Source organism: Mus caroli, chromosome 1 (genome assembly GCF_900094665.2).
Source record: "Mus caroli chromosome 1, CAROLI_EIJ_v1.1, whole genome shotgun sequence".
In the NCBI taxonomy this organism is placed as follows: Eukaryota; Metazoa; Chordata; class Mammalia; order Rodentia; family Muridae; genus Mus; species Mus caroli.
Window position 1 is genome coordinate 156,319,715 of NC_034570.1, and position 15,170 is coordinate 156,334,884.

At 37.8% G+C, this 15,170-nt stretch overlaps 1 protein-coding gene across 9 annotated transcripts in view; it reads right to left on the minus strand.

The window, feature by feature from the left end:
- The window catches only part of Pou2f1 (POU class 2 homeobox 1), a 132,279-nt gene that overhangs the window by 43,428 nt on the left and 73,681 nt on the right, over window positions 1-15,170 (minus strand). For all 9 annotated transcript variants that reach the window (XR_003837230.1, XR_003837229.1, XM_029480105.1 and 6 more), the window contains one exon: window positions 879-979. Coding sequence is in view for 7 of the 9 variants with exons in the window: in XM_029480105.1 (XP_029335965.1) it covers window positions 879-979 (101 nt within the window). In the remaining 2 variants the exon portion in view is untranslated. The remainder of the gene's footprint in view (window positions 1-878; window positions 980-15,170) is intronic.

The following is a 15,170-nucleotide window of genomic DNA, read 5'->3' on the forward strand; positions in this document are numbered from 1 at the left end:
GAGGGAGGGAGAGACACACACACACAGAGACAGACAGGGATTGATTCCTGAATTTAATATCTTTCCTCTTGTTTCTTCTTTGAGCAGAGCTATTAACAAACCACAATCAACCCCCTTGAACAACAACTACTAACCCACCTATAGGGATTCTAACATTCATATATCCTCTGAAAATTTTCCAGGATTTCAAACATCATACAGTCTATACAACTATTTGCAGCTGGCAAAACCATGCCTCTGTTCAAGCCCAAGGCAAATCATAGTCACCTGCTGCAGACAGTCTGAAGCAGCCCCACATTCCCGTGCCTGGGATTAGAATGAAACTACATTCTTCATTCCAACTTGACTTCGCTTAAAAAACAAATTTGAGGATAGTTTCCTAGAATTTCACCTATTTTCAAGAAGAGCAAAAAAAAAATTTTTTTTCCCAAAAAAAAAAAAAAGTTTTGGTAGTCTAATGACATTTTTGTGAAAAGAATGAAAACATAAATGAACAGAACTCATGCTCTGATTTAGACTGGGGGAGGGGAGGCATGTGGTAGGTATCACTAGCTACCTAAATGACAATAGTTTCATGGTAGTGGTAGTCACTACTTAATTTCAAGTGAGTCTGGTGTTTTACTAGCAGCACTAAGCCATCACAGACTCAAGCTCATGCTCACAGAAAAAAGTGACCTCGCTGTTATATTATGTCCCATGCAACAAAAAATTCTTTTGTTCACACAGTTATAGAATCAATAGCTAGTTATGCAGAATCTATTAATTCCACATGAATCATTGAGCAGAAGAGTTACACAGGACTTGAAATAACCTCCCTAGCATGCCATGCCTCCTTGTTTAACAGCATTCTCAGTTATGGCTGCTGGTCAACAGTCTACCTGGTGAAGATGTCCGAGGAAGGCCTGGGCCTGGGCTGTGGAGATCGCTCCTCCAACAGGCACGGGCTGTTTCTGAAAGTCCAGGCCATTGGTTTGTGTGCCTGGAAAGTAAGCAAAATAACTATTAAATAAAGTACATTCAAATGAAGTAAAGTATTCAGCTACAGTTACCAACATCACTAGGAACTTGTCTTGAACAATTACTTTTCTAAATCTTCAAAGAGATGACGAGATTTGGAAAAATGGAAACTGGACACCATGGGAGGGGATCCAGAAACTCTGAGGGACAGGAGACAGAAAGAACAGACGAGATAGAAGATGGGGAGAAGTGCTGTGAAAGGTTGTTTTCCGTGTGTGAAATGGCCATGAACTTGTACCTGTAGTGACCTGCTTAAGATCCACAAGGTCAAGCCAGTCAAAATTCTAGCACAATAGAGAAGAATTATTCAGGCTCCATCCCTCTAATGAAGAGCCACTGGCAGTTGATAGTTGCTGTCGGAGGGAGGATCAATCTATTCTGAGGGTGTTCCTACTAGTAAATTTTCTGTGCCCCAAACCCATATACATATGGACAACACTAATTGTACTTACCAAAACACCCCCACCCCCACCCCTTGCCAAGAAGCCATGAAGTTAGAAGGGGAGTAGATGGAGGAAAATAGGAAGTGGATATGATGATATTTTATAATATACATGTATTATTTTTCTAAAATAAAGAAAAAATTTAACTAAAATAAAAAGGAGATACAGTAGGGGGAGTGCTAGTTTGGATGAGAGGGCCCCATAGGCCTATGTATTTGAATACTTGGTCCCTAGTTGGTGAAAGGAAGTATGGCCTTTTTGGAGGAGATGTGTGACCCACTGGGATGAGCTCGGAGGTTTCAAAATCCCATGCCAGTCTCTGTTAGCCCTTCAGCAGCTCATGGTTATTGTTATTATTTCAAGATGTGAGCTCTCAGCTTCTATAGCATCATGCCTGTCTGCTCACGATGGCCACAACTCATATTCTGAAACTATAAGACCCCGATAACTTTCTCCAGTAAGTTGTCTTGGCCGTGGTGTCTTAGCATGGCAGTAGAGAAGTAACTAAGACAGTGATTTCTCTTCAAAAGGTAGAACACCAACAATGCTTAAAAAACAGGTCAAAACTGAAACAGTGGCCACTCTAAGAGTTTCTGAGCTGGGCAGCAATGTCACACGCCTTTCATCCTAATGCTTTGGAGGACTCTGTCAGGCAGATCTCTGTGAGTTTAAGGCCAGCCTGGTTTACAAAGTGACTTCCAGTACAGCCAAGGCTATACAAAGAAACCTTGTTTGAGGTGGGGATGGGGTGGGAGAGAAGTGTTACTGATCACAGTATGAGATACAGTGATTGGAACAAGCAGGTTAAAACTGGCAATGGCATTTGGTGGTTTTTCAGGAAGAGATCATTTTAATGTTGGAAAGGATGATACAGACTATCCCGAGAGAGGGTCTCAGGCTGTCTTCTACTCTTGTTCTACTTAGTTGAGTATTTTATGTGCACAGAAGAAATTCACTGTTGACTTTGTGAGGAGCAAGAAGGATTTACTACTGATAGAAACACTTTAATAAGAGGCTGTCTGATAGTTAAATCACACTTTATATAAAAAAATTCTGGTTTTTTGTTGTTGTAATGATTTCCTGAATATAAAAGTAGAGATTCATACTTTCACTCCACCCCCACCCCCTGACAGGGTCTCACAAAGAACCCAGACTGGCCTCAAACTCATGACTTTCCTTCCTTAGTTTCCCAAGTGCTAGGATAACAAATGTGTGCCATCAGAACCAACTACAGTATTTCTAAACCAGTGCCAGTGTTTAACATTACACATCCAATTTGCATAGAGTCCATTCAAATTCACATATTGATTCTACATTCAGTTCTCATATAAAATGATAGGAAGCTCCTTATAAATTACAAGGCACTGAAATCTCGAGAACTGAGTTCCACCAGCATCCTGAGTGCAGTTGACTACTGTTAATAGTATCAGCACTTAATACTGTCGAACTGATGTGACTTTTTGTCTTTTAGGGGTTGGGATGTAGGATAGTAGTTATACTGTAAATATCTGAATCCATAAAAATATTATGATATATTGGCATCTCAAAACCCTTCTAGCTGAAGAGCGACTGCCTCTCCTAGGATCAGTGAATACTCTGTGGTCTAAGCTTTTCCCTCCTGGTTTTTTGTCTGTTAGTTTTTTTTTTTTTTCTTTAAACTTCTAACTATCTGCTTTTTCCAGGGGTGTCACATATGTTCCCTGTCTCCTGGACCTGTGAGTATAACAAACTTGGCTTTCCTGAGCCTTCACTTGTGGATTTTTGTACCTATAACTGACTGACCATTAGTATACAAAGATAACCACTAAGATATATACAGAAATGTAAGATGCAAAAGCAGATAATTTCTCTTAATAAGATATTTGAGACATTGTGAGATGAGAGCAGAAATATATTACACAGACAAACTATTGCTAAACTAGGCTAACAAAGAAAGGTGGTCTGACACAAACAACCCAACTGAACTTGGTATGAGCTATTATGAGGAGAGAGCGATGTTCAGAGGCAAAATAATACTTCAGTTTACATGCTTGGAAGAACTGGAACATTGGAAAAAGGAATCAGGACTTTATTCATTGGGCTCTTGGCCAATGAATCATGTAAGAAGATTAATATTAGACACATGAAGGTCTAAAGACCCTGAAAAGCACCAAAGTAGTCTAGAGTACATCAAGAAATGGCTGGCCAGAGCCAAAGATTCTGCAGACTAGCACTACCAGGTTGGAACTCTGAATCTTGTATCCAAATACATACAGAGAAACAATGCATACAGAGAAATAATGCATGCAGAGAAGCAAGTGGGCAGGAAACTCTTGATTCTAGTATTTCCAAGAGCTAAGGGAAGAACGGGGTAGTTTAATCTGTCCAATTCTATAGGAAAATATCAAACCACTGAAAAATTAATCTGAAGAAAAAACAGTGATAAAAGACCAAAACTTAATAAAATTGAGAAAACTCTCTAAAAAACAGCATTTTTCAAGACTGACTCAAGAAGAAATAGAAAATACAAGAGTCTTATGACATTTAAAGAAATTGGATTAGTAGATTAAAAAAAAAATCTCTCAGCCGGGTGTGATGGCGCACGCCTTTAATCCCAGCACTCGGGAGGCAGAGACAGGCGGATTTCTGAGCTCGAGGCCAGCCTGGTCTACAAAGTGAGCTCCAGGACAGCCAGGGCTACACAGAGAAACCCTGTCTCGAAAAACCAAAAAAAAAAAAAAAAAATCTCTCCCAAAGAGAATGCTTCTCTCTAAATAACTTTACCAAGAAATGCTTCCAAAATTTCAATGAACAACTAATTCAACTCATTTACATATTTCCCCAGAGAACAGTATAACAAAACAAAACTTCCTATCTCATTAAGTAAAGTAGCATAGCCTTGATGCCACAACCTAACAAAGATAAGTATGAAAAAATACAAGCAAGTTCCATTCATAAACACAGTTACCTAAAAAAAAAAAAAAAAAAAAAGACAGGAAAAGAAAAAAATATTTTTGGGTACAGAATGAAGACAGTGAGAGATGAGCCCAAGGACAGCACCAGTTACAAGGTACAATTCAAGCTAAGAAAGATTTGAATTTTTGTGAGGTTTAAGGATCGAAGAGTCATCTCATACAAAGTTGTTTTTCCCTTCAGAGGCAGCGGGGGGGGGGGGGGGATATCAGTATACAATGGATTCCTCCCCAGACTTCAGTACTAAGTTCTGACTGCATTTAAGCATAGAAGCAATAAATCTATACCTCCTCTTTACTACAAAACTACATTTTATACGTCTCTAACATTCGGTGGGCAACACAAGAAATGAAACTGAACCAACAAACACAATACAGTTGATTCTCAACTCTGCTCTGCTTGGTCACAGAGAGACTCCAAGGCTACACTACGATGATTTCATTTATGCAGCATTTTAGATAAAAGTAAAATGGAAAAGGATCATTAAAGAAAAAAAAAGAACCTGACTGATCTTGCTGTAGAAATGAGTATATATAAAAAAAATATAGAAATATATAGAAAATTATAAAAAATATATAAAAAATATATAGAAACATTTCAACTGTATAACTGCATAGTAACTTAGCGTCCTGTATCCAATTACCAAGGAATCCAAGTCAATGCTTATTTGCAAAATATGACCTAAGTGATTAACCAGTAACCGGAGCAAACTGGGGTCCCAAGAAGACATAAGGTATGAGACGTAAGGCTTTTGGATTCTGTGTCAGAGGTTATCCCAGTTACACTAACTACTTGAAGATTTATTTATTTTTCATTTTATGTGTAGGAGTGCTTGGCCTGCATGTATATACATATGGTACTATGTGCATGTAGTACCCATACAGGCCAGAAGAGGGAGCTGCAGCCCCTGAGACTGGAGCTACAGAGAGCTGTGAATGTTATCTGAGTGCTGGGAACCCAACTCAGGGCCTCTGCAAGAGCAGCATGTGCTCTTAACCACTGAGCAGCTCTCCAGCCCTCATTCACTGTTTCCTTTAAATCAAAACAAATTTGTAAATAAAGAATCAAATTTTATAACTGTATTGAGAAATATTAATTTAATAATGACAAACTTTGGCAAATTGTCTCTAAACGAAAGATTTTTCAGTATTTTCACATCTCTATCATGAGTATTATATTCAGAGCTCACTTAAATTCTTGTTCAGTGTTGGTCTGCCTGACATGGATTTCCTTTCACTTTTTTCCTCCTGCTCAAATCTACTTTTTAAAGGAGATTTACTTTTGCCCACTTATTTTATTTATTTATTTATTTATTTATTTATTTATTTATTTATTTATTGGCTAACTAACTATAAATAATCTTTCAAAATTCTAACTACATTTAAACCTGTTTTGTCTTAGCACACAATTACCACTTACCAGACAACATCAGTAGCTTTCAAACAGATCAGTCCTTTGAGAAATTAGACTCTAATGCAATTTATTTTTGTTTTGTTTTTTTCCCCAATGTTAGGGGCCCCAGATTATTTTTCTACAAATATAAAAATGCATTTGTTACTGTGTCAGATGCAACATCAGAATCACACAAACCATAAACTACTTCAGAATAAAAATTTTTGCACTTTTCTTTTTAAACCTAGAAATATTTGCAAAAATTCTCCACTTTCAACAGACCAAAAATAATTTGTTCAAAAGGCCCAAGCCCTGGGAAAAAGTATCTATTAAGAACAAGATACCCTTTCTATTCTCAGGACTACGAGGTGCTACAGGTGCAGTGCAGCTGCTTGTTCCTATCCCCATCCTGCTAGAAGCACAAGGAACATATGGGTATATATGGAGTATATTTTACACAGTCAGAAACTTCTTTGCTTCCAGTAACAAAAATATAGTTTTAAAATTGGAAATTTAATCTACCTTTCAGTTATGAGATCGCTTTTTTATGTGAAATTGGAGGCCACCTAAAATGCTATATTAACCTTTATTTAATATAGGTTAATAATGTAATGAGGGCTAAATGTAACAAATACTGACAAGAGAACTATTCAGCTATTTTTCCTAAATCTTAACCGTCATTAAATGTTAATCCCTTGAAGGGGAGGGGAAACACATGGCTTCTTCAAAAGATAAACCAGGGGCCTGGCATTGGGACAAAGATATAATCTGCCACAACTCCCAGGGCCAGACATATCCCTGCGGGGCATTAGTGGAAAGAAGCAATACTAACAAGCCAAAAGATGTAGGTGGAAGGAGGCTCAGCTCAGATAGCAAAGTGCCTGGGAAAGGTAATGCTGACCTCCACTGCTTAAAGTAGATCATATCTTAACACAGCCCTGAGCCTGAGGTCCACAAGGGGATGTGTCCAATTTCTGGGGCCACCTATCCACCAGTTATTATTGTACATTCCCCAAACTCTAAAGTTCTAGAGGTTTTACCTGATATCCACAACTGCATGCTTCAAGTAAGTGATTACTATCTAGGTCTTCAAAGTATAAAGACAGGTTCGTTTCTGTTAAGGCTTTCCATACCACCACACCAATTGGGAGATGCTTCAGAACAGAGCAGTGCTCACCTGGGAGTATGAACTGCTAAGTTTCTAGAAGGTGGTAGAACTCATCAAGTCCGCAGATTACAAAGCTAAGTATGGACCCTATGGGGACACTGGTATGAAAGAAGGGAAAGTATGGAGAAGGTACTCTAGCAGATACCTTCCAGCCTGCTCAGTACCAGTGTAAGCCAAACAGAAGATAAGAACAAACCGCATCGTGACTGACCCCTCCACAACACCTCCCCCCCCACTCCCCCCCACCCCCGCACCTCTCTCTACATATAATCAGTCACCTTCAATTTTAGAGGATCTAGTACCTTCATTTTATTACACTCTTTATGTTATTGTATTCTGAATGTTTTACTTTGTATTTTACATTGCATGCTCTTCTAATATTCTCTATATGGTTTCTTTCACTGCTGGGTAAACAGTTTTCTTTTTTCTCTTTCTTTCTTTCTTTCTTCTTCTTTTTTTTTTTTTGGTTTTAGAGCTTTATTGTAGAAAGGCCAAGAGAAAGAGAGAAGGTAGAAAGAGGGAGACCAGCCATGGCCACATGGAGAGAAGGGGGAAGGGAGAGAGAAAAAGAAGGCTAGAGAGTAAGAAAAGTGGGCACTTAAAAGACATTTTTCTTTTACTTAATTCCTTCTTCCTTTGTCCCAAGTTTCCATTTCCCGCTCTTTACTATACTTTAAGTAGCATTTTTTATTTTGGGGATTTTTGTTGTTCATTTCTCATTTTATCTTTTCTGATCTTCCCTGCCCACAACATTCTTCTTCAATTCTTTTTCCCCTTTCCTTATCTTAATCATTCCCACATTTATCCTGAATAATTCTTAGTGCAGAGGTTACAGACTGGTGGGCTTTAACTGAGCTTTGAGAGTATTTCTGTGTTTTATACAGTCTGATGTTGTTGCTATTACACGTCAGTTTTTTCCTTACTGAATTGATACTGGGGATTCATTTCTAAGAGTAGGCTGCGCAGTTAAGACTCTGTAATAAAACTTGAAGAGATGTCTAAAACAATAGATACATAAATCACAACCTAGAAACACAAAAAGTAGAAAAAAGCAAGGCAATATTACTCCTCTAAAATATCTTAACTAACTCAATGACTGAATTCAAAGATAGTGAAATAAGTACAATTTCAAAAGTTCACTAGTTAAATTGGTCGTGACTTCAAGGAAGACACAATCAAGTCCCATCTCCAGAGAGCTGGCAACATAAAACCTCAACAAAACACAGGAGAACGTGAGTAGCACAGGAGAGAAAGGGAGTGTGTGGGAAACAGTTCAGGAAAAAAAAAAAAAAAAAAAACAAAAGTCAAAAGTGAAAAACCCAACGAACCAAACATTACCAGTAGACTCAACCAAGTAGAAGGAAGACTAGGAATGGAGGAATAGAGGACAAGACTGAAGAAACACTACGTTTAAACACCAATGTGGCATGTGCATGTGGGAGGCAGGGGTTGGGGGAGGGTGACACAACAGAATGATGGACAGACAGACAGACCCCACACAATAAACCAATAGCCAACAACCCTGGGCAACTAGTAGGACACCAAATTTAGAGGGAGGAACTGAGATTAAAAATTAAAGGCAGAATTGGTGGCGCACGCCTTTGATCCCAGCACTGGGGAGGCAGAGGCAGGCGGATTTCTGGGTTCGAGGCCAGCCTAGTCTACAGACTGAGTTCCAGGACAGCCAGGACTACACAGAGAAACCCTGTTTTGAAAAACAAAAAATTAAATTAAATTAAAAAAAATAATAAAGGCAGAGAATCTCATCTACAAAATTATAGTGGAAATTTCTCAAATCAAGATAAAGAAAGAAGCCCTCAAATGTTAAGAGATATTTAGAACCTGAAACAGAAATGAAGAAATACATCACCACTTTTATAGTCAGATGTCTAGAATACCAAGAAAACAAACAGTATTTCAAAATTAAGCGTGAAAATGCTAACTTACCTACAAAGTCAAAGACATCAGAATAATATCTGACATCTTGTCAGCAACCTAAAAATCCAGGGAAGGATGGAATGGCACAACTACTGAGAGTCAATGAACTGCAGCTAAGACTGTTCCATAGAGCAATCTACTCTTTAAGACAGGCAAAATATAAGGACATTTTAGTTTAAGCAGAAGCTAAGGCAGTGTCAACCAAGCTAGCGATACTTAGAGGAATGTTAAACAGAGAAGGAAGGAAAATACACAATAATCCAGAAAACCCCTACCAGCGTGGAAGAAAGGCAAACAATCCAACCAACTAGAGAAGCAACCAATTAAATTAGTTAAATGTGTATCAACCTCACATGGAAATGGCCTCAACTCGCCAACAAAAGTAGACCAGACTAACTTTTGTTGCCAAGAAGCATCCTGGTGCACTTAGATAGATAAGGACTGAGAGTTATAGGAGGGAAGTTAACTAGTCAGAATAAAAAACTAAGCGTGGTGGAGCTGTTCTGACATCTGATAAAGTAGACTTCAAACCAGAATTCCAAATAGGGCCATTACATGCTAGTTAAAGGAACATTCCACCAAGAAGATACAACAATTGTAAACATACATGCATAGAATAAAGGAACTCCCAAATTTATCAAATAAACACTAGTGGGTATAAAAGGGCTGATTGGTTATGACAAAATAAATATTGGTTACTTTAATACTCAATTCTCATCTTTAAATAGGTTGTCCAATCTAAAAGGTCAAACAGACTTAAACTACATCATAAATCGAATGGGCTTAACAAATATGTACAGAATATTCCAAAAGTAGCCTTAGGTCAAAAAAGTAAGCCTTAACAAATTAAAAAAAGGAGACTAAAGTAATTTATTGTGTCTTATTTGATAAAACTGAAATAAAACAACTCACAGCAAGAAAAACTATGCCAACTACAAATACTAAAAAAGTAAAGTGCCTTTCTGGTTTGTTTGTGAAACAAGATCTCTTGTAGTTCAGGCTGTCCTGAAGCCTGCTACGTAGTTGAGAATGACCTTGAATTCCTTCTAGCCTCTACTTCTGAAGGGTTGGAATTACAGGCAAGAGCCATGACATCTATGAACAATATACTCTTTCTTGAGTGTGCAGTTGGTCACTGAAGAAACCAGGGAGGGAACTTAAAATCCCCCAACCAAATGAAACTGAAAGCATGGCTTGCCAGAACCTTGTGGTAACCCAGTAACCATCACTATCCATGACTAAATGAACTTACCAAGCATGTCATGGTGACCAAAGAACTGACTTCTTAATTTAATGTAATGTGAATTTAAATATCAGTTGCAGCAATTGGACACCAAGCTGGCAGTGGTATAGGTTCCTATCTATCTGCCAACCTTTTCAATGGTGAAGGAGGGCTCTGTGATTGGTCCTTCTTCCAACTTACTCCAGTCTCTTGCTCCTAGAAACTCCTTGCTTTGGGCCCTCCATGACCAGCGTTCCTTTCTCTAGAAGGAGAGTTACTGCTCTCTCTAACTTCTTGTACCTTCCCATTCAAATACTACAAGATACTGTGAATATAACATTTTCAGAGCTAAAACTATCTCTTTCTATTCTACTCCTCTCCTGGGTAGTCCCTGCTCAAAGAACACCATTACATCCCCAGCCCGACACCAATACAAGTATTCATGTTTGTACTCTCTTCCCTTCTTTCTTATTTTACTCCCTCACAATCTCCATACACTGCCCCCTCCCCCAGCAATGGCTCATTAAATTTGACTTCCAATTTCTACTGCCAATGCTTTAGGCCAGGGTGCTATAGAATGGATTTAATTGAAAGAACAGTGCAGTCTAGATTTTTGCTTCAAGCAAGATGTAAAGTATCTCTCTCTCTCTCTCTCTATATATATATATATATATATATACACATATATATATGTATATATGTATATATATATGTATATAATTTCTTGTTAGAAAAAAAAATGTGAAAAATGCATGAAGCTAAGCTGTCCTTAAAGGAAGAAGAAAGTTACAATCTCTGATTACTTATGCATACAAATCTTCTCATTAGTGTTTTATATTTTAATTGGTAATAAATAAAATGGACACTACTTTTAAAATTTTGTTACTTAGATTATCTCTTGTCAAAAGGATGAGTTGCTTTCTCATTTATTGATTAGAAGAATATAACCACTATTCACTACAATAATTAATTAATTTGGAGACAGGATCTTTCTGTAGCTCTGGCTGTCTTAGAACTGGCTCTGTAGACCAGGCTGGCCTTCAAATATCTCAGAGATCTGTTTGCATCTGCCTCCCAAGTGCTGACTTAAAGGTGTACACCACTATACCAGCACCATCATTCTGCAAAGCTCAGTAATTTACCAATGCTCGGTTTCTTGCTACAGGTGCATATGGATAGCAGCACAGCAAATTTCTCAGTATACAGAGGTTAGAAGCTCTTAGAAACAGTGTTTCATATGATACCTATCAATTAAGTACTAGAAGGACTCTTTTTTTCTTTTAGACCAAAAGAATAATCTATGCTTTAACTCTGCTCTCAAGGCTCTTTGGAAGCTCTTCAACCACTTTCAGTATCCCATAGTCCAATGGTTCTCTACCTTCCAAATAATGTAACCCTTTAATACAGTTCCTCATGTTGTGATGATCCTAACCATAAAATTATTTTTGTTGCTACCTATAACTATATAACTATATTTTAACTAACTATAATTTCCTACTGTTATGATCCATAATGTAAATATTTTTGGAGAGAGAAGTTTGTCAAAGGGGTGGTGACCCACAGGTTGAGAATCACTGCTACAGGATTTCCTACTACTTAAACTTTACTATGAAAGCACACCGATAAATACTAGTGTTGGAATTTCTACATTGGGGCTTATAAAAGTACCCTTTGCCAATGAAGAATGTGGTCCACAAGTAAAATATGCAACAAACATTATGCTAATATTAATAATGATAAAAGAAAAAAGCATACTAGAAATGGTCCCTACATAAATTCAAAGGTAGTCCAGAATCTGAAATCTGTAATGGTACTGGTCTAGTTAGCTGAGAATTTCATCTGGAGATGTTTCCAAGACTCAGGCTGAAGGCATCAAGTTCTCAAATTATTAAAGAACAGCAACTATATCCACCAATGTCCTAGTCTTTTGGAATCATAATTTTGATGTTAGAGAAAATGATGTCTGGTCATCTTTTGTGAATACAATTTTTAAATACCTGCATTATATAGCAGTTTCCTTTGAGCTCACACATTTCAGCCTGTAGGAAAACATGTTAGGACTCAGATAGTTTACATCTCAGAACCTTCATGAAGCCCCTGAAACTGACCCAGAAGAGTTTGGCTGCTCCCTTCTCAAGTTTATATAAGCAGTAAAGACTGCCAAGAGACAATCTCAGACAAGCTACCTGGAAGAGATAGTCTAGCCTGTGCAGCTGCCTGCAAATTGTTATAGTGAACTCTATGCTTCCAGCTTTCACGAGTCTCCCTCACACTGGGATGGGCTTCAGTGATGCAGCTGTCTTTGAGCCATTTATGTTCCTGCAAGTAACCCTTCACCTGTATTCCTGTAATTACCTCAAACTCACTGGTTCACCAAGTTAAACTTGGTGTTATCTTTGCTTTGGTGTGTTGTGGGTGCCCTATCTGAGTGAAAAGATCTTTTTTCTTATTTCCCTAGGGATAGGGTCACACAGCTACTAACCACATAACTAATAAATAGTACAGAACCAAGAAATCATTGGTTATCAGGACTTCTTAAAATACAGCTTTTAGGGTGGTATATCATAAATGTACACTGGCTTACATAACTAAACTACATTGGCTTTTTCATTTGCTAAAAAGATATTGATATTGTCATAGGAGAACTCGGCTACAGGGTTGGAGCCTGTTGGTAAGAGCACTTGTTCTACAAGTATGAGGCCCTGAGTTTGGATTCCCAGCCATCTTGTAAAAAGCCTTATGTGTGCTTAAAACCCTAGCACTGAAGGTGGAGGTAGATAGGTCAAGGAGAGTTCGATGGACAACCAACCTGGCCAAAACAAGTGCAGTGAGAAGCCTTTCTCATTGTAACAAGGGGGAAAGCAGCTGAGGAAGAAACCTGATGTCCTGCTCTGATCTTTACATGAACGTGTATGAGAATCCCACATCACACTAGTGTGCATGCAATAAACACAGCAAGATAGAGGATCAATCCCAATTCCAATGAAAAAGAAAGCCAATGTAGTAATACTGGCATTAAAGTCTCTACAAGAATGTAATTCTGTAATTTTGGGAATGACTAAATGGAAAAGGGTCTGGAGATCATACAACATACCATAACTTAAAAATAAAAAAAAAAAAAAAAGAGAGAGAGAGAGGTACTTGGTACAACTTTCTTTAACTTCACCTTAGCTTTTATTGCTTCTTCATGCTGAAGGTAAAATGCCAACCACTATTATGTTTAACTGTAACCCATTCTTCAATGGGCAGCATAAACTCCACCTCCTCTAATGATGTCTTCCATAACACTTTCTTTCCAACTTGGAAATACATTTTTCTTTACACTGAATTCTCATGAATCACATACTTCTTAAGGAATAGTCTCAATGTTGACTGCTTATTTTTTATATGTATTTTTCTGTAAAATGAATTTGATATCAAAATTATTATCTCACTGCACTGCAGTGAGTCCTCTGGGTGCAGTAGGCACCTGGAGTACTGGAGACCACAAATGCAGTTCTCCTGTCTTCTTCCCAACTAACCCTCTGTTCTGCATACTGCTGCCATCATGTGTGCGGTGTGTATGCATGTTTCTGTAGGTGCATAGTTCACTGCACATGAGATTGATGTTAGGAATCATACTTGATCACTCTTCTTCCATATTCACTGAGTAGTCTTGCTAGCCAGCTTGCTTAGAGAAAGCTCCACCACTGCTTTTCAAGGCTAGACTTATAGGCAAGCCACAACAACCATCAACATTCATGTGGCTTCTTGAAATGAGAACTCTGGTTTCTCCCCCAACCCACTTGTTTTAATTTGTACACTTTCTCCCTCAATGGTGGTTCATTTTACCTTGCCTATAAGTATATTTTAAAAATCATTAAAAGAAATAATCAACAGAGCAAACTGACAGCCTACATACAGAATGGCAGAAAATCTTTATATCACACTTCAGAGGGCTAATGTTCAGAATTTACAAAGAGCTGCAGAAGTCAAATACCAAGGAAATAAAACTGCCAATTAACAAATGGGCAGATAAGCTAAATAGATACCTTAAAAAAAAGAAACAAACAAAAATGGCCAACAACTATTTTTAATGTGTTAATATCCCTAGCCATCAGGGAAATGAGAATTTAAACTACTCTGAGGTAAGACCTCACCCCAGTGAGAATGGCTGCTATCAGTAAGTCTGACAAATGTGATAGAAGATGTGGTGACATTACTGTTGGGAGAGATGCAAATTAGTATAGTCATTATGGAAATCAGCTTGGAAATTTCTCAAATAATTAAAAATAGAACTACTACATGATCTCACTCTGTCACTGCTGGGCCCATACCCACAACTCCACAATCTATCATAGAGATATTTACAACCCTTGCTGCTTTATTCACTAAAGCAAGAAATTGGAATCTGGTCTGTCAACAGATGAATGGCCAATGAAAACCTGATATATAAAACGAAATTCTATAAAGTTCTAAGGAAAAATGTAATCATAAAATTTGCAGAAAAATTGATGGACTTTGATTGTGTAATATTAAATGAAGTTACCTAACCTCAGAAAGAAAAAAAATACATCATCTCCCTCCTGTGGAAACTAGCCAGTTATATGCAAATAAATGTACATGGGCTATGATACCACATGTAGAAAAAAGAAGAAGAAAGGTTATGGGGGTGAGGGAAGGGCTGACTGAATGCAGGAAACAGATACAAATTACAAGGGATACAAAGCTAATTTCTTTTGTAACTCTGCCACGGAATTTTTTAGTTTTGGTAGCTGATACTGCATAAAAATATATTAGATAGTGAAGTATAAAATTCAACGTGAAGGAAGCTTAATAGCTTGTGTTCTGAATGTATAATCTAATGGGATAAAAAGAAGTTCCTTGAGTTGTACAGTCTTTTGAGTCTATTTTGGTGTGTTGTATTTATTTCTTTGCAACTCCTCCCAAGTGCTGATTCTAAAGTCATGTACCACACTATACCCCACTTGAAAAATAATTGTTAGGAAGGAAGGAAGGAAGGAAGGAAGGAAGGAAGGAAGGAAGGAAGGAAGGAAGG